Here is a 20942-nt window from a genome sequence, read left to right on the forward strand (position 1 = left end):
AATAGCGCTTGTTTCCCATGCTTAGAACTGTCCCTGCACAAAGTTTGTAGCCGTGAGTGCTTTTAAATTACTTTTTTTCCTGCAGAAATTACACTTTGTAAAGGGACAGTTCTAAGCACGGGAAACAAGCGCTACTTTACAGGCATACTATACACACCCCCTAGGTATGAAATTTAAAGGAATATTTCACTTTTATTGTTTCACTTTAAGCATTATTAAAATCACTGCTCCCGAAAAAAAATGTTTTTAAAAAAAAAAATGTATTGCCTGTTCACACGTTCTGATGCAAACCGAACTGGGGGGTGTTTGGCTCATCCCATATATATATATGTATATATATATATATATATATATATATATCCATATATATATATATATATATATATATATATATATATATATATATATATATACGCACACACACACACAAATACAAATGTTTTGCCTTACATTTTTATTTAAAACTGAATGGGTTGTTGTTACAAAGTAAGGGTTCACATATGCTTTAACTAAGAGACAAACACATTACATAAGTACAGTGAGCTACAGCTAACAATTTTTTAAGTAGTTACAGCAAAAAGTAAATTTTTCTTAAAATAGTTTCAAGCCACCTGAAAAACAGTTGACTGTTGTAAGGAACCCCTGTCCTTTTATTTTATGGTTTGTCCCAATCCTTGTAACTGTCACTTTTGCTGGACAGCTTGGCCTGTTACAGGAAATGGAAAAATCAACAGATCTAGCAGCGGGATTAGCAGGTAATAAAACCATGTTACGAGGGAACTCAAAAAGAAAAAAGAAAAAAAAATGGCTGTATGACTTTTTTTCTCCCCCATGGTTCTACCTTAATAAATGAAGGATTTCTTGTTCTGTCTATCTACTTTTGTGGTTCAGGCAGTGATTCGAGTTAAAGCATATTTAAACCGCCAAAAACAAAAATGTAATATATTGCAATATATCAGTCTTTAGATGTGGTGGCTGCATTTGTTTTTTTATTTTCAACCTTTTTTTCCTATATTCAGCTTATGATTCTGCCATTAAAACACTTCTTCTGTTGGGGTGACAACGGTCACTCATTGTACTGTATCTATCAAGGAGCAGGGCTGTGACTCTACACTGCTCTGCATAAATAATTGGAATGAAACTGTACTTGCAGAAAACATACTTGGCCTGAAAAAAAGAAAACTAATGCTATCACATGTAAGGACTACAATATACTGTATAACATTTTGCTCTTGATATACTTTAAGCAATGCAGTGATGTTACATATCAATGTGTGGCCTCGCTGTAAAGAGACAGAGTTCACACTTCTTGCTGTCTACATGTTCCATATAAGCAAATGTGTATGCAGCAGAGCATGACTGGTTCCTAGTTACTAGTGCTGCCACTCCCAATCTCCCACAGTGCTACTGTGCTGGGATGGCATAGCCCTCATGGCATAGCCACCATATCAAGACAGATTGAGGTACTAATGCTAGCTGTATGAAGAAGTATATTTATTATGTTTGAAGGAATGCCCAACTGCATTATTTGGTGTTTTATGTGTGACTGGAGTTCAGCTTTATGGGTTCACATTCTCACCCACAAAATTACCTGATATACTGTATAGCCTTGGTAAAAATGGCAAAACATAAGAAAAAACAAAAAAAATTAAAATTAAATCAAAAATACACTTTATTGTTAAACTTATTGCCTTTACACGCACATGAACTTTAATGGCATCCCAGCCTTAGTCCGTAGGGCTAAGGAATGTTTGACCATTCTTCCAGAAGCACATTTGTGAGGTCAGCCACTGATGTGGACGAGAAGGCCTGGCTTACAATCTCTGCTCTAATTCACCCCAAAGGCGTTCTATTGGGTTGAGGTGCAGGCCAGTCAAGTTCCTCCACCCCAAACTCACTCATCCGTGTCTTTATTGACCTTGCTTTGTGCACTGGTCCAAATCATTTGGTGTCGGCATACCCAGCCATTTTGGACAATTTTATGCTCCCAACATTGTGAGAAGACTTTGGGGATGGTCCCTTTATGTTCCAACATGACTGCGCACCAGTGCATAAAGCAAGGTCCATAAAGACATGGATGAGCGAGTTTGAGGTGGAGAAACTTGGCTGGCCTGCACAGAGTCCTCACCTCAACCCGATAAAATACCTTTGGGATGAATTAGAGTGTAGACTGGGAGCTAGGCCTTCTCATCAAACATCAGTGCTTCACCAGCCAAATGCACTTCTGGAAGAATGGTCAAACATTCCCATAGACACACTCCTAAAGCTTGTGGACAGCCTTCCCAGAAGAGTTTAAGCTGTTTTGGACCAACTTAATATTGAACCCTAAGACTGGGATACCATTAAAGTTCATGTGCTTATAAAGGCAGGTGTCCCAATACATTTAATAATATAGTGTATATGCAGCAAAACTTTTGGACTGAACTGACTAAATTCAATGAGAGTGATTTACAAAGGACACGTGAAACCTTACACTCAGCTGTCTCTCAAGTTAAATATTTGGACAAATGTAAGCAATGAAGATTACTCTCTGATTCGGTAACAAAGCTTACCGTACATGTGTGACAACAAAGCGTTTTCTATCTGTATTGCCTGATCAGTCCAAATCCAGTTGTGTATGGCAAAATGCACATAGCCCTTCTCATAATGCTCTTGCTAGACCAACCATAAAGAGAAGATTTCCAAACCAAACACCAGATACTCCATGTCGTAAGAAACACTTCATCATACTATTTTGAAGGCAACTGTTTTTGCTACTGATTTCCTAACACTTCTCCAGTTACACAGGAAGAAATTGAAGGAGGAAGAATAAGATGTTGAATGGTCCCATTAATACTGGTTGTTCATCATAATGGCTCTACTTACCAGGTCATCACTCTATAAGATAGAAATCTTGGAGAAATTGGGTGTCAGATGTCCTGACTTTTCCCTCTTAGCCCTTGTACACACGGTCGGAAATTCCAACAACAAAATCCGTCGGATTTTGTCCGACGGATTTTGTCCGACAGATTTTGTCCGAAACTTGTGTTGCATACACACGGTCGAACCAAGTTGACGGAAAATCCGATCATACGTAACGTGACTATGTTATTTTGTTACGACAGGACTACGTTCAGGCTAGTAGCCAATAGCTTTGGTCTAGGAATTTGATCTGAGCATGCGTGGCACTTTGTCCGATCGGAATTCTCTACACACAATCAGACAAAGTCCGATCGGATCATGTTGTCGGAAAGTTTTATAGCCCAGCTCTAAAACTTTGTCCATCGGATATTCCAACGCAAACAGTCCGATGGAGCCCACACAAAGTCGGATTATCCGACAACACGGTCCGATCTGACATTTTCCGTCTGAATGTCCAACCGTGTGTACAAGGGCTTAGGGCTCTCCCTGGTTGCCTTTATCACTGATCTGCTAGTTGCAAGACAGTGGCAAGGCTAACAAAGTAATCAACTATACAGAGATTGCCCTTATCATAAATAAGCCAATATTACTTGTAACTAAACATGTTCTATTTGCATGACTTAAAGGAGGTGGAAGGGAATTGGAGAACGCTAACCACTATTTTAGGAATCCAAAATGTAATCTTATAATTTCAAGACAACAAACTGATGTGTTTTGGGGGTTAAAGCATGCTCTACTCCTCATGAGGGCTTAAACTGTAGATTGGGTTATGAATGCAGACTCGGGTTCCAGTATCTTTTTAGAGGAATGAATAGTTCTAGTATTAAATACAATCCTGCCTCCCATCCCAATCTATATGTGAGAATGTACGTTGTTATTATGAACTTTTAGTGTGAAATAAATATTTTTGGACTCTTAAATCATTTGTTGTGGCACTGGTTTTCCTTCCACCTTCTGGTTCTCATACGTGGCACTCGCTGAGGCTCTGTCATGTGTAGCAGATGGTTGTCTAACTGGAACTACTGCACTCTACAACATTTACTCTTCTTTGAATTATGAATCTACATTGATTTTGGACCAAATGCCCTCCATACCCATACTCTAATTGTACTGTGCCGATGCTGTCAGTATAAATATGATTTTACATTTACTGCTCATCATCAGTATTGATTTTTTCACCTTATGGATTTGCTAGCTATAATCCTATATAACTTTGTCCTAAAGATGTCTCTTATATCTGATATATTTTTAATACATACCAGCTGTTATAATAAAATACTTAAAAGCTTCTTAATGTACATGCCTTGTAGCTTTATGAACTATAGCTATATTTTGCAAGCTAGTTTTACATCACGTTGAAGATGTGCAGACATGGTTTGCTTATACAGTTTACAGGAGCCAGGCTCATCAGGGTGACAGTGTTACACAGGCTAAAGCACAGCATTGTCGCCCTTAAACAGGAAGTTGAAGAAACTGGCAGGATCTGATAGGAGGTCTATTTAACCACTTCAATACTGGGCACTTTCACCCCCTTCCTGCCCAGGTAAATTTTCAGATTTCAGTGTTGTCACACTTTGAATGACAATTATGCAATCACATAACACTGTACCCATATTCGATTTTTATCTTTTTTTAATACAAATAGAGCTTTTGGTGGTATTTAATCACCACTGGGGTTTTTTATTTTTTGTTAAGCAAATGAAAAAGCCTGAACATTTAGTAAAAAAAGGTTTCTTAGTTTCTGTTATAACATTTTGCAAATAAAATTTTTTTCTCCTGATGTGCACTGATGAGGCTGCACCGATGGTCACTGATAGGCTTCACTGGTGGGCACTGATAATCGGGACACTGATGATCAGGGAACTGATTATCAGTATAACACTTGCCAGTTACTGCCTCTCTTCTCCTCACGCTGTGACAGAGTGGGAGGAAAGGAATGCCTATAACCGGCAAGTTTGTTTACCTTTGATTGGATTGGACACAGCGGATCACATAATAAAGAGCCACTGCAATTGGTGCTTTACCCCAACCTGTGATCAGCTGTGTCCAAAGGACAATGGGGGGCGCGGTTCTGGGAAGACATCAATGGATACTCTCCCAGAACTGGCAACCGTGCTGTAGCCGTCTTACACCTATTGTGCTGTCAAGAAGTAGTTAAAGAGACAAAGTTCACAAGTATATTGGACACTATCTAAGGAAGCCATTTGTACAGAATAATTTTTTTGACGTTACAGATAGCTTAATATGGCCAGGTGCAGGATTTTTGTATACATAGTTACTGCATCCTCTATAGAATCCCTTTAAACTAGAATTCTTTTTATTACCAGTAATATAAAACCCACAGTAGCCATGGGAAAAAGAAAAACCTTTGATTTATAAACAACATAACATAAAACATTTTTTTTGTGGTTCTAGTTAGAAGGTAAATCACTGTCTCCGAATCTTGATCCCAAGATTGTATATTAAAATAGTCATTTTAACATAAATGCTATAGTCCTGGGCACTTACTTTGGCGCCAGACCACGTAAATGGCAACATTCCTAGAACCGACCTTGTCAATCAACGCTGGAATTCTAATCTAATATGCATATACTTTCTATGTTTATGTGTGTTTTCCAAGACCTCCAAGTGCCACAAAGACTTTCTACATAGCTTAACACGCTGCTTTTAATGCAGATCCCTTCTATTTTCTGTCTGTTTTTGAATGAATATATATATATATATATATATATATATATATATATATATATATATATATATATACATATATATACATATATATATACAATATATATGAAGGTATGTAATATACAAGAAATATTTGTAATTTGTAATCTTATTTACCGGTAAATATTTTTGGTGATGAAAAATATGTTAATCTGTGCTTTTATATTTAAATTTTATATATTGTAGCTTACTATCCTTAGATGTGGTGGCTTCCAGCCCCAGGGAGATAATGTTCACTCATGGTATCTATGGAGGAGCAGCTTAGGCTTCATGTACATGGGATGTTTTTACAACCTCTCCTGAACAATTTAACTTAACAGATAGTAATCCACGTTTAAAACGTCTGTTTGCCATCTGTTTGCCCTGTTTACATTTTTTTAAAATAGCCAAAAATGAAAAACAGCTGTAAACGAAATGCGGTTAAACGCGAGTTACCATTTTTAGCCACATTTAGAAGCGTTTGCCGCTTGAAATGCCTCTAAACACCGCTTCTGAACGCATTTTTTGGGTTCCAAAAAAGCCTCTAAACGCAACTGCCTAGAAACGACCCTGTGTACATATACTGGTAAGATAACATAGAGGAGAGTTAAGGGCAGCTGAAAAAAATGCCCAACTGCTCCTAAACGTCCATATACCAGCAGGCGTGTACATGAGGTTTTAGTCAACTTAGGTAGCTTCTTCATTCGAACTACAACAATTCTCCTTCTCGTCGTCTCTATTACATAGAAGGCAGATGTTTTGTAGTTCACAGAAGATGGTAAAGTTGATAAAATTGTTTAAGGTTTAAATTCTGAACACGTGAAGTTACAAAGATACTGGATTTCTAGCAGGATCAAAAGGCATTTTTTATGCTTACTTAGCCTGACAAATAAAAATTAATGTAGCCGCTACATCAAATAATCGAAAAGCTGTATTATATAACTTTTACTTTACTTTAAAGATGTAAGTCACTCTGTCAGGTTTGGGTGCTCTTGAGAAAATTATTCTTTTGCTTCAAAATTAAAGTTGGCCCCTAGACGTTAATCGGGGGCAACTTGTTTATTGATTTTATCAATTTATTTTATTGTATATCAATAACACACTGGGATTGTATTTCTAAAGTCACATAGGCTGTTCACTTTGCAAGGGAAGTTGCACTTTGCAAGAGAATTTGCTCCAGAGATTAGTGAATGCAGTAAAATGTCACTTTGCAAAGAATACCTAATCACTTGCAAGGAAAGTTTTATAAAACACTTTTTCGCTTGCACGTGATTGGATGATGGAAGATTTAGGTTAGAACTTTGAGCACAAGCTACCACACACAGTACTTGCTTAGGCTGTTAGTTGCTGCAGCTGTGTTGATAGGTATAAGGGGTTCACCTTAAGATCTATTTTCACTTTATTTGACATCCAGCTTATTCTCCTTTGGTGGTAGACATTAGCATTACCTCTTTATACAGTCCTGGATTTATACCTTACTGCCTTGGCCAACTGTCTTGTACCGCCTGACCGTACTCTAATAGACTGGCTAACCTTAGTACCACAATAACTAGATCAGACATCATAGTTACACACGGTACACTGAGGCTAGAGGCGGAGAGGTTGTAAAGAGGTAGTTTACTCATTCTGCATCAGTATACTCAGAAATGAACAATAAACTATCAGTCTACTCTGCTAGCAGTTCAGTTCTAGGTGTACACAGCCAGAGAGCGAACTGGTGAGGACCTAGCCAGCTTGTACTGGCAGGGAGGGCGGCAGTCTGGAAACGTTTGTTATACATGAGAATGTGTTCCTGATCATCAGTAACATGATATATAGATGGCTATGCTGCTTCTGCCAGCCCTGCCGCCGATGTTGGCTATGGAGAATTCAAGCTCTGTCTGTACAGCACTTTAAACTAATCCGCTAGCATTTTTAGTAATCTGCATCTTACTGAATCTGTCATTATTGTCATTCTTTATAAACTGCTTTTTATATTCTTGATAGGATTATGTTACACCTATATATAAAATAAATAATGTACTCTTTTGTATGGTACATTTTTGATTTACAAACAATATTATTTTAATACTTATTTTGGTATACTTCTTATTAATACAATATCTGTGCATTGTTTATTAGATAGAGATCTACAAACTATGCTTTTAGTCACAATTGCATCAGGATAATAGGTGACCACAACATAAAGATTACATTTTGTGTAAACATTGCATAGAAAAGGAAGGGTACTTTGTATTAAAGCAAGCCTCACATGAAAAATTACAACCATTTGGTAGTTTGATTTGCTGCACTATACTAGACTTTTGTGTTTATGGCTTCATCCCCACAGTTAAGGTTCTGTACTGTTGGATTATTAAGCACACTTTGGAGTGACTTGTACTCACCCCCTTTATTTTGCCTCTTTGTCTTTGATTATGTTTAGTCTATAAGTGTCATGAAGCACTATTGTTGTACTTTTTCTACCTTTTTGCAAATTCAATGAAAAGGTTTGAAAAAAAAAAAAAATTACAATCCATATGTTTATGACCATTTGCATTGTGAATACTTTCATGAGACAAATATGGGGGCCACCATGACGTCCATTCTGGAAAACTTCAGATATGCAGATCAGGAGTTCTGAATTAATTTTAACTTTACTTTTTGCATGGTCATTTCAGGTTTGTTACCTAAAAATGATATAGCCAGAGACAGCTAGGAATCTAGCTGTTTGAGAGGGAGATCAGCACTGCTAGATCCTGCATTTTTTCATGACAGGGGTCCTTTAAGATCAAATAGAATGCAATCAGATCAAGTCCTTATATTCATAAAGCTTGATAAGCAGGGTTCACTTTATGGAACACCTAAGAACAGAGAAAAAACTAACAATTACTTTTTCTTACCTGACATAAACCACTGATGCACATATCCAAGGATTCTGTGTAACATCGAGTACCATCTAGGACTTTCGGAGCAAGTTCTACTACAAGAGATGTCCCCTTTGCTTGGCACTTTAGAGAACATGGGTTTTCAGGATCATTATAAACTGGAAGCCACTCCCTATATTGTCCTTGGTACTTGACATCATTGTGAGCTGAACACTGCTGGGCCCGAAAATCTCCTGAATCTGCCGGACAATCCTATTGAAAGAGAGGAAAATTAAATGTCTATGGTTGATCTATGTAAATAGCTAAAAACCTGTGAACATAAGTAAATCAGTTGGTACATAGGAAAACAATGGCTTAATTTTTCTATGATTAGCCATTTACCGGCAAACCTGACAAATTTGTCCATAAATCGAGGCTGCTGGGTCTTTCCCTGCTTATAGTCAAAACTAAAAGATTGGGCAATTTTCTGCCTTTTACCCAATTAGCTAGACTCCACAAAGGACGATAAACAGGAGCAGCACTACACTGCTAATCACATACACTAACAGGGCTGGTCATCAAATGACTGGATTCAGCTAGGACTGCTTTGTTTTCCTCATACATTTTCAGTACCCGCTATACTATGAAACTTTAAACGACTGCCTTTAATTAATTTACATCCTGCACCAATCACCCACTGTGTATAGTCTAAATCTCAGCTAACAGTTACTGCACCATATATCAAGAAGCAGTGTCATATATTAAGACAAGGTTAGGATGGCAGAAATCTAAGTATGGCTCACCATACCTCCTCCTCCACTCCAAACTCGCTCATCCAGAAGTCGGTCAAGGGGGTACTATATTTAACATATACAACAAAAGTAATCACTTCTACTTGCCAACAAATGCAGACATAGGTTGGTTTTTATCCGAATACTGCCATGCTGTAAAACGTACAATGGCGCAATAAAAGGGGTAAAAGGTATCTTTATCCAAAACTTTTTTGTGTAGGGAAAGATTAGAACCTCTGTCAGGTAATTATAACTGTTTTTCCTTTCTGGGGAGATTCACACTTTCCATTTGTACCAGTGACTATTGATAGAAAGTAATTGGAAATCCAAAATATGCAGTAAATCAGGCTTGTTATGCTAACTGGACCTAAGGGGTTAATCCTCTGCATTGTGTAAAAAGGCTGTTTGATCCAGTCTTCTCTGATAATCCCCTTATTCCACTATCCTCAATATATCTCCTGACAGAGGCAAGAGAACAAGCTGCACATGCTCAGATTGGTGTGCATTGCTAGAGAGTTTTTTCTTGGGAGGGTGCATGTGATCAGCACAGGGCTAATCAGCACTGTCAAGACAGAGGGTCAGGGGTCCTGTAGCCTCATAGGACAATCAGGGGATCATGAAAACTCCTCCTACAAACTTTAACCAGACACTGATAGACGTCACAAGACTGCTCTAGCTGCTGATGAAAAAGGGTATTTAGCAGTTTATATTTAACCACCTCGCGCCCGCCCTATAGCCGAATGACGGCCGTAGAGCAGGCGCGTTCGTCCGGGTGACCGTCCCTGGACGTTCTAATGTTTACTTCCGCGATGCGCGCCGCCGCGGGCGCGCATCGCGGAAGTTCTGTGTTCGCCGTGTCCCCCGGGGACAGGCAAACACAGATCGCTGTAAACGGCCAATCACAGCGGCCGTTTACAGCGTGATCGGCGTGTCCAATGGGAGAGGATCTCATATGTAAACATATGAGATCATCTCTCAGCGCCGCTCTCCCTCCTCGCCAAGCAGTGCCATCCTCCCCCAGCAGTGCCATCCTCCCCCAGCAGTGCCATCCTCCCCCAGCAGTGCCACCCTCCCCCAGCAGTGCCATCCACCCCAGTGCCATCCACCCCAGTGCCATCCACCCCAGTGCTACCTGCCCCCAGTGCCATCCACCCCAGTGCTACCTGCCTCCAGTGCCATCCACCCCAGTGCTACCTGCCCCCAGTGCTACCTGCCCCCAGTGCCACCTGCCCCCAGTGCCATTTGTCCCCAGTGCCATCTGTCATCAGTGCCACGTGTCATCAGTGCCACATAGTGCCATCTGTCATCAGTGCCACGTATTAGTGCCATCTGTCGTCAGTGCCACGTATCAGTGCCATTTGTCCTCAGTGTAACCTGTCAGTGTCACGTGCCATCTGTTGTCAGTGTCACGTGTCATCAATGCCACTTATCAGTGCCATCTGTCATCAGTGTCACGCGTCATCGGTGCCATGTATTAGTGCCATCTGTCATCGGTGGCACGTATTAGTGCCACGTATTAGTGCCATCTGTCATCAGTGCCACGTATTAGTGCCACGCGTCTTCAGTGCCACGTATTAGTGCCACGTGTCATCAGTGCCACGTATAAGTGCCACGTGTCATCAGTGCCACATATTAGTGTCATCTGTCATCAGTGCCACATATTAGTGCCATCTGTCATCAGTGCCACGTGTCATCAGTGCCACGTATAAGTGTCATCATTGCCACGTATCGGTGCCATCTGTCATCAGTGTCACTTGTCATTGTCCTGGTGCTTCAAAAGTGTAATAAATAGTCAACAAGTTAGATGTGTAATTTATGTTCCTAGAACACATGATGGCGCTACCTGCATGTTGGGCCTCTCTATGTGGCCAGGCTGTGAAAAAGTCCCACACATGTGGTATTGTAATACTCAGGAGGAGTAGCAGAATTTTTTGGGGGGTGTCATTTGTGGTATACACATGCCACGTGAGAGAAATAACCTATTACAATGACAATTTTGTGGAGAAAAAAAAATGAAAATCTTAATTTTGCAAAGAATTGTGGGAAAAAAATGACAACATCAAAAAGCTCACTATGCCTCTTACTAAATACCTTGGAATGTCTACTTTCCAAAAAGGGGTAATTTGGGGGGTATTTGTACTTTCCTGACTTGTTCGGGTCACAAGAAGCGAGATAGGCCACCAGTACATCAGATGTGATCAATTTTGTGCGATTCGCACCATACCTTGTAGACTCTCTAACTTTCACAAAGACCAAATAATATCCACTAATTTGGGTTATTTTTACCAAAGATATGTAGCAGTATAAATTGTGGCCAAAATTTATGAAGAAAAATTAATAATTTGCATAATTCTGTCACAGAAACAAAGAAATATGCGTTTTTTTCAAAATTTTCGGTCTTTTTTCATTTATAGCGCAAAAAATAAAAACCCCAGAGGTGATCAAATACCACCAAAAGAAAGCTCTATTTGTGGGAAAAAAAGGACAAAAAAATTCATTTGGGTACAGTGTTGCATGACTGAGTAATTGTTATTCAAATTGTGAGAGCACCGAAAGCTGAAAATTGGTCTGGGCAGGAAGGGTGTTTAAGTGCCCAGTAAGCAAGTGGTTAATAAAACTATTGCATTTCTATGTTTTGTGTAAACTGTGAGAGACAGTAACACTTTAACCTCTTCAGTCCTGGAAGATTTTACCCCCTTACTTTTTTCTTTTGGTGGTATTTATTTTTCACTATTTATTTATTTTTCACTATAAACAAAAAAAGAGCGCCAATTTTGAAAAAAATGCATTCTTTTTTACATTTTGCTATAATAAATATCCCCCAAAAAATATATAAAAAAAACAATGTTTTCCTCAGTTTAGGCCGATATGTATTCTTCTACATATTTTTGGTAAAAAAAAAAAAAAAAATCGCAATACGCAATTATTGATTGGTTTGCTGATAGTTTTATGGCATTTTTATTAATAATTTTTTTTTTTACTAATGGCGGCGATTAGCAATTTTTATCGTGACTGTGACATTATGGCAGACATTTTTGACACATTTTTGGGACCATTGTGATTTATACAGCAATCAGTCCTGTGTAAATGACACCTGCAGTGAAGGGGTTAACCACTAGGGGCAGGGTAAGGGTTAAGTGTGTCCTGGGGAGTGTTTCTAACTGTGGGGGGCGTGGCTATGTGTGACATGTCACTGATCTCTGCTCCTGATTACAGAGAGCAGAGATCAGTGACACTGTCACTAGGCAGAATGGGGAGATACTTGTTTACATTAGCATTAGGGGTGCACCGAATGGGTTTTTTGGTGCCGAAACCGATACCGAAAATGAAAAATACACTAGGCTGAAAACTGAAACCGATACCGAAACAGCACCGATACCAAAACATATTTAAAAAAAATATATATTTTTATACAGGAGATGGTCAGAGACTGGGGACATGGTACAGGAGATGGTCAGAGACTGGGGACATGGTACTGGAGATGGTCAGTGACTGGGGACATGGTACAGGAGATGGTCAGAGACTGCGGACATGGTACAGGAGACAGTCAGAGACTGAGGACATGGTACAGGAGACGGTCAGAGACTGAGGACATGGTACAGGAGATGGTCAGAGACTGCACACATGATACAAGAGATCAATGCAGCCTCCCCAGTGCCCATCAGATGCAGCCAGCCAGTCTCCCCATTGCAGCCAGCCAGTGTCCCTATTGCAGCCAGCCAGTGTCCCCCATTGCAGCTAGAGTGTTCCCTATTGCAGCCAAAGTGTTCCCCATTGCAGCCAGTGAGTCCCCCATTGCAGCCAGAGAGTCCCCAATTGCAGCCAGAGTGTCCCCCATTGCAGCCAGTGTGTCTCCCATTACAGCTAGAATGTCCCCCACTGCAGCCAGTGTGTCCCCCATTGCAGCCAGTGTGTCCTCCATTGCAGCTAGAGTGTCCCCCATTGCAGCTAGAGTGTCCCCCATTGCAGCTAGAGTGTCCCCCATTGCAACTAGAGTGTCCCCCATTGCAGCTAGTGTTCCCCATTGCATCTGGTGTCCCCCATTGCAGCCAGTGTGCCCCCCATTGCAGCCAGTGTGTCCTCTATTGCAGCCAGTGTGTGCCCAGCCAGTGTGTCACCTATTGTAGCCAGTGTGTCCCCTATTGCAGCCAGTTAGTCCCCCATTGCCGCCAGAGAGTCCCCCATTGCAGCCAGAGTGTCCCCCATTGCAGCCAGTGTGTCTCCCATTACAGCTAGAATGTCCCCCACTGCAGCCAGTGTGTCCCCCATTGCAGCCAGTGTGTCCTCCATTGCAGCTAGAGTGTCCCCCATTGCAGCTAGAGTGTCCCCCGTTGCAGCTAGAGTGTCCCCCATTGCAGCTAGTGTTCCCCATTGCATCTGGTGTCCCCCATTGTAGCCAGTGTGCCCCCCATTGCAGCCAGTGTGTCCTCTATTGCAGCCAGTGTGTGCCCAGCCAGTGTGTCCCCTATTGTAGCCAGTGTGTCCCCTATTGCAGCCAGTGTGTCCCCTATTGCAGCCAGCCTGTGAAGGGAAGAGTGTAGAGCCTCCGCCGCCTGTTTGATCACAGCGCCGGAAACAACACAGCTTTCATTTCAATAGCTGTGTGTTCTCGGCCACGTGCCATCACATACAGCCCCTCCCCCCTATCCAGGCACTCTGATAGACAGATCACTCTCCAATCCTGGATGGGGCCGGGAACACACAGCTATTGAAATTAAAGCTATGATGTTCCCAGTGCTGTGATCAAACAGGCGGCGGAGGTCGCTCTTCGGCGCTATAGGACGCCCCCATGATGGGCGGCACCAGGGGCGGGGGTGGGGACCCGCCCGGGACCCGCCCCATTTTCGGCTCCATTATCGGCCGTTTTTCTCTTTCGGCAAATTGCCGAAAAGGGCATTTTAGGCCGATATGTTTCGGCGGCCGAAATTTCGGTGCATCCCTGATTAGCATCTCCCCGTTCTTCCTTCCCAGGAGATGATTGCGGGTATCCCCTCGGCAATCGACCCGAGGTGTTGCCCGGCGCACACGTGATGGCATGGTGGCAAATTTAAAGGGACGTACAGGTATGCCCATTTGCCCAGCCGTGACATTCTGCCGACATACATCAGCGTGTCCCCTATTGCAGCCAGCCTGTGAAGGGAAGAGTGGAGAGCCTCCGCCGCCTGTTTGATCACAGCGCCGGGAACAACACAGCTTTCATTTCAATAGCTGTGTGTTCTCGGCCACGTGCCATCACATACAGCCCCTCCCCCCTATCCAGGCACTCTGATAGACAGATCACCCTCCAATCCTGGATGGGGCCGGGAACACACAGCTATTGAAATTAAAGCTATGATGTTCCCAGTGCTGTGATCAAACAGGCGGCGGAGGTCGCTCTCCTGCGCTATAGGACACCCCCATGATGGGCGGCACCAGGGGCGGGGGTGGAGCCCCGCCCCATTTTCGGCTTCATTATCGGCCGTTTTTCTCTTTCGGCAAATTGCCGAAAAGGGCATTTTAGGCCGATATGTTTCGGCGGCCGAAATTTCGGTGCATCCCTGATTAGCATCTCCCCGTTCTTCCTTCCCGTGAGATGATTGCAGGTATCCCCTCGGCAATCGACCCGAGGTGTTGCCCGGCGCACACGCGATGGCATGGTGGCAAATTTAAAGGGACGTACAGGTATGCCCATTTGCCCAGCCATGACATTCTGCCGACATACATCAGCGTGCACCAGTCGGGAACCAGTTAAGGTAATTGTGGTCCTAGTCATTTCTATATATACTGTATATGTGATTATGCCTGTTAAAAATGAATCACTTAAGGCTGACATTTTAACCTCAGCAGAATTCTATATTTGTGGAATAAATCAGATAATCATAAAAGCAGCAGACAGAACAGGTCACATTATGGAAGAGAGCAATTGGGAAATAGATCACAGACAGTGAAGCATCAAGAAATATCAGTATTGTTCTCGGCTTCAGACAAACCTGTCCAAGCTTTCTCTCTGTGGAATATACAGTACATCATAGATGAGTTCACATACTGTATATGTATAAATCTGCTCTCTTCTACTAGGATGTGTCCCTAAAGAAGAGCAGATCAATTCCTTTCCATCTGGAGCCATGGCTTGACTATTTCATAGTTATCAGAAGCACTGCCCAAAAGTCTGATTTATTCGATGCATGTGGGTGGGAAACAACAGCAAGCCAGAGACATCTGCAGTCTACACACTTTATGTATTTTATCCTTCAGGTGCAGAGAAAATCACGACTGAATTGTGAATGTTTGCTTCTCATACTCAATGTCTGCCTTGGGAAAATGGCAAAGCAAAGTGCACATTTAACAAAGAAATACAACTACAGCACATGCTGTATGAAATGACTGATGGGCAACCCATTAGACTGTAGGGGCACTATGTATAGGTCCTCCCTTCTGGTTTTGTTCTCCCTTTGGAATACACAGTATCTCATAGATGAGGATTGGATAGGACAATACACAATTTACAATCCTTTCTTAAAAGAGAAGTATGTTTTTTTTTTGTTTTTTTGTTTTTGTTTTTAAGAATCATACTTATCTGGGTGGATGCAGCATTGGTCTGGTATGGATGTTGGGGAACCCCACGCCATTTTTTTTTATTTTGCCGTGGGGTTCCCCTTAAAATCCATACCAGGCCTGGTATAAATTGGAGGGGACCCCACGCTCTTTTGTTTCTGAATGTTCTATTGCCAGCATTCTTTTGTTTACATTTCAGCTCTCAGTGGGGAAGTCCGCTGACAGCTGATGAGCCATCAGTTGTTAAAGCAGAGGTCTGCCTACCCCTGCAAAAATTAAAAGCCAGCAGCTACACATACTGCAGCTGCTGATTTTTAATAATAGGACACTTACCTGTCCTGGAGTCCAGCAATGTCAGGAGCGCAGTTGTCGTTTCCATCTGCTGTCGGGTGCTGCTGCCACTATTGCCGGTAAGGGAACCCAGCAGTGAAGCATTACGGCTTTAGGCTGGGTCTCTACTGCACATGAGCTAGGCACCATTGCACTCTCCTACTGGCCATGTGGCGAGGGAAAGAGGTGGAGGGAGCCGAGGTGCTGACGTAATGCGCAAGTGGGGACAGGATACAGGTATATGCTCCCCCCGAAAGGTGCCAAATGGCACCGGAGGGGGGGAAGGAGACAAATGAGCGTAAGTTCCACTTTTGGGTGGAACTCCACTTTAAGGGCATAGTGGCTGGCTTCCTGGCCTGCTCCTTAACAGTCATTCTTCACACAAAATTCAAATTGGTCGATCATTTCTCGAACAACCCAAATGCGAATAGTTTTGAAAATTTGGAATTTGTTAGAAAATGAATAAACAAAATGAAATTAAACAAATCTAAACAAATTCTGAAATGAATCAACAAAACAAAGATAGTCAAATAACAAATCTATCTGAAACTAAACAAATTTTTCTGTTCTGCACTTATATAGTGTCAGCAGATCTTGGCCAATGATTCATGCCCAGGACCTTCTGATTGACTGTGTCTAGCCACAGCCCAGAGACCTGTGTTGAGAATCAACACAGGGTTCTGTACAGAGGGAATGATCTCTCTGTTTGGAGATAGTTAGTAAAAAGCAGCACACATTACACAAATTAACACATGTTAGGCACACATTTAACTTCCTGATTACCCAAGATGCTAACCCCTTCCCAGCCAGTGTCATTAGTACAGTAAAAGTATATAGTATTATCACTGATCACTGTATTGGTGTCACTGGTGAAGTTAGTGGCAGTTAATCAGTTCCCACTCAATGTCAGTTAGTGTCAGATTGCCTGCCGAAGTCCCATTATAAGTTGCTGACCATTAGTGGTATAAAAAAATTAAAATTCTAGTATATACAGTGGTGTGAAAAAGTGTTTGCCCCCTTCCTCATTTCCTGTTCCTTTGCATGTTTGTCACACTTAGGTGTTTCGGAACATCAAACCAATTTAAACAATAGTCAAGGACAACACAAGTAAACACAAAATGCAATTTGTAAATGAAGGTGTTTATTATTAAAGGTGAAAAAAAATCCAAACCATCATGGCCCTGTGTGAAAAAGTGATTGCCCCCTAAACCTAATAAATGGTTGGGCCACCCTTAGCAGCAACAACTGCAACCAAGCGTTTGCGATAACGTGCAATGAGGCTTTTACAGCGTCCTGGAGGAATTTTGGCCCACTCATCTTTGCAGAATTGTCCTAATTCAGTTACATTAGAGGGTTTTCGAGCATGAACGGCCTTTTTAAGGTCATACCACAACATCTCAATAGGATTCAGGTCAGGACTTTGGCTAGGCCACTCCAAAGTCTTCATTTTGTTTTTCTTCAGCCATTTGGTGGTTGACTTGCTGGTGTGTTTAGGATCATTGTCCTGCTGCAGAACCCAAGTTCGTTTCAGCTTGAGTACACGAACAGATGGTCGGACATTCTCCTTCAGGATCTCTTGGTAGACAGCAGAATTCATAGTTCCTTTTATCACGGCAAGTCTTCCAGGTCCTGAAGCAGCAAAACAGCCCCAGACCATCACACTACCACCACCATATTTTACTGTTGGTATAATGTTCTTTTTATGAAATGCAGTGTTCCTTCTACGCCAGATATACTTGGACACACACTTTCCAAAGAGTTCCACTTTTGTCTCATCGGTCCACAGAATGTTGTCCCAAAAGTCTTGGGGATCATCAAGATGTGTTGTGGAGAAATTGAGACAAGCTTTGATGTTCTTTTTGCTCAGCAGTGGTTTTCTCCTTGGAACTCTGCCATGCAGGCCATTTTTGCCCAGTCTTTTCTTGATGGTGGAGGCATGAACGCTGACCTTAACTGAGGCAAGTGAGGCCTGCAGTTCCTTGGACGTTGTTGTGGGGTCTTTTGTGACCTCTTGGATGAGTCGTCACTGCGCTCTTGGGGTAATTTTGGACGGCCGGCCACTCCTGGGAAGGTTCACCACTGTTCCATGTCTTCGCCATTTGTGGATAATGGCTCTCACTGTGGTTCGCTGGATTCCCAAAGCTTTGGAAATGGCTTTATAACCCTTTCCAGACTGATAGATCTCAATTACTTTCTTTCTCAATTGTTCCTGAATTTCTTTGGGTCTCGGCATGATGTGTAGCTTTTAAGGATCTTCTGGTGGACCTTACTGTGTCAAGCAGCTCCTATTTAAGTGATGCCTTGATTGTGAACAGGTGTGGTAATAATCAGGCCTGGGTGTGGCTAGAGAAATTGAACTCAGGTGTGGACAACCACAGTTATAGTATGTTTTAACAAGGGGGGCAATCACTTTTTCACACAGGGCCATGATGGTTTGGATTTTTTTTCACCTTTAATAATAAACACCTTCATTTACAAATTGCATTTTGTGTTTACTTGTGTTGTCCTTGACTATTGTTTAAATTGGTTTGATGTTCCGAAACACTTAAGTGTGACAAACATGCAAAGGAACAGGAAATGAGGAAGGGGGCAAACACTTTTTCACACCACTGTATATATATACACCATAATTTGTGGACGCTATAACCTTGACATAAATCAATCAATATATAGTTATTGGATTGATATTTTGATAACTAATGACATGTAGCAGAATACATTTTGGCCAAAATTTATAAGGACTTTTTTTGGAAATGTTTTATAGCATAAAGCAAAAAATATATATTTTTTTCAATTTTTTTTGTCTTTTTTCATTTATATAATAAAAACCAAAAACAAATCCAGGGGTGATCAAATATCTCAAAAGGAAATCTCTGTGTGAAATAAAATACATTGCATGCTGTACCCAGTTAAAGTAGTGCAGTGCTAAATGTCAAAAAATGGTCTGCGTATGAAATTGCAATAAAGAGTCATTCAACAAAGAAATTACTATAACATATTTCCGTGCGAGTCTGTGTTTTCCAGCATGGGGATGCACAGATGTTCCATGCTGCCCTGTGCAGGCAGTCCCATTCATGTCAAATGCCATGCAGTAGCTGCACGGGCACCGCTACTGCTCCCAATATGACAGCCCTGCTAGAGCATGTGAGTGTCCCCAAACTCAATGTGTGTGAGTTCAGGAACATGAATCCGCATGCACCCACATGGATGTCAAATTGGGAGCAGTGGCTGTGTCCATGCAGTTGCTGCATTGGATTTTAAATTTTTGGGACTGCCTACACGGGTATGAACAGAATACTTGTGCATCCCCGTATGGGTAAATATGACTTCACATGAATGTAACGCTGTAGTATACCCCATGTGAATATGGCCTAATACCTTCTACTTCCTGGTGCTCTTAAGTGGCTATACATTTCTCCTTTTTTCACCCCCTTTACACCCTTATATTGATGATCAATTCACATCTCCCCTCACTTCCCTCTAAATAAAACATAAGTATAAAGGTGGTCACAGGAGAGAGCAAGGTCCCCGAATAAAGCTCTCTTACATTGGTAGCCTGGTGTTATCAGTACTGCTGTAAAGCAGTGGTTATCAACCCTGTCCTCAGGGTCCACTAACAGGCCAGGTTCACAAGATAACTGAAATACATGACAGGTGATATCATTTTCTGCTCAGTGATTGCAGTATTCTAGTCTGCATCTCCCCAAGGTAATACATAAAACCTGGCCTGTTAATGGGCCATGAGGACAGGGTTAATGACCACTGCTGTAAAGTAAGAAAAACAATGCTTTCCTGCTGGACTCAGGCTTCACTGACATTCACAATACATTTTGCAGGTACATTGTACATTGTACATAAAGTGAGATCAGTCCATAGCTTTTCTATGCTGTTAAAGCGGAGGTCCACCCTAAAATGGACCTCCGCTCATCGGAATCCCCCCCCCCTCCGGCGCCACAATCGGCACCTTTCAGGGGGGAGGGGGGTGCAGTTACCTGGATAATCCAGGTAACTGCACCCACTTCCGGGCTAGCTCTCTGCGGAACGAGCGTAGGTTACGCCCCCGTTCCGCAAGCACCCGCCCCCTTCAGCAAGTGCCCCGCTGCCTGCTGGGAAACACACAGCTCCCAGAGGCAGCGGGGACCGTCCGGATTGCGCCGCGCGGCTCGCGCATGCGCAGTAGGGAACCGGGAAATGAAGCCGAAAGGCTCCATTTCCTGATTCCCATACCCAAGATGGCGGCGGGACCCGGCAGCCGAGCGAGCGATCGGCTTCGGGTGCCGACATCGCGGGCGCGCTGGACAGGTAAGTGTCACTATTTAAAAGTCAGCAGCTGCAGTATTTGTAGCTGCTGGCTTTTAAAAAAAAAAAAAAAAAACGCGGAGTCCCGGTGGACTCCCGCTTTAAAGCTCAAAAGCTGACTAAGCCAGTTTGATGGAGTGTGGGGCGAATGCTGCAGGTAAGGTTGTGTACCTCTATTGAGTTTTCTCATTTTGTTAATGCAGCAAAGTTACCTCCCTGCCCCAGCTATTGATTTGTTAGTGCAGGTGCTTGTTGTAGTTACTATACGTAGATGTGTTGGATGGAGGTTAAAATGTTTGTTTTAGGGGTTGAGTTAAGTTATGGATTTTTGGCTAAGGGTCAGATTTAGTTGGGGTTAGGTTAAGGTTAGTGATTCGGCTAGGCTAATTTTTTCAATGCTGAACACACTACCAGCAGTCTATGATTTAGTTAATCTGAATAACTACTGTATTATATGTGACCATAATAAGATGTGGCTCATTATTAAATCACCAGTAAAAAAAAACAAAAAAAATTAAACAGCTGCTTTTTTTGATCA

General features: G+C 42.0%; 1 protein-coding gene across 3 annotated transcripts in view; it reads right to left on the reverse strand.

Moving 5' to 3' along the window:
- Window positions 1–20942, reverse strand: part of ADAMTSL1 (ADAMTS like 1) — a 1178053-nt gene that overhangs the window by 287884 nt on the left and 869227 nt on the right. For all 3 annotated transcript variants that reach the window (XM_077475229.1, XM_077475230.1, XM_077475231.1), the window contains one exon: window positions 8487–8723. In XM_077475229.1, the coding sequence (XP_077331355.1) occupies window positions 8487–8723 (237 nt within the window). The remainder of the gene's footprint in view (window positions 1–8486; window positions 8724–20942) is intronic.

The sequence above is a fragment of the Lithobates pipiens genome, unplaced genomic scaffold, assembly GCF_037356315.1.
Source record: "Lithobates pipiens isolate NorthernLeopardFrog02 unplaced genomic scaffold, aLitPip1_a1.2 Scaffold_13, whole genome shotgun sequence".
NCBI classification, from domain to species: domain Eukaryota; kingdom Metazoa; phylum Chordata; class Amphibia; order Anura; family Ranidae; genus Lithobates; species Lithobates pipiens.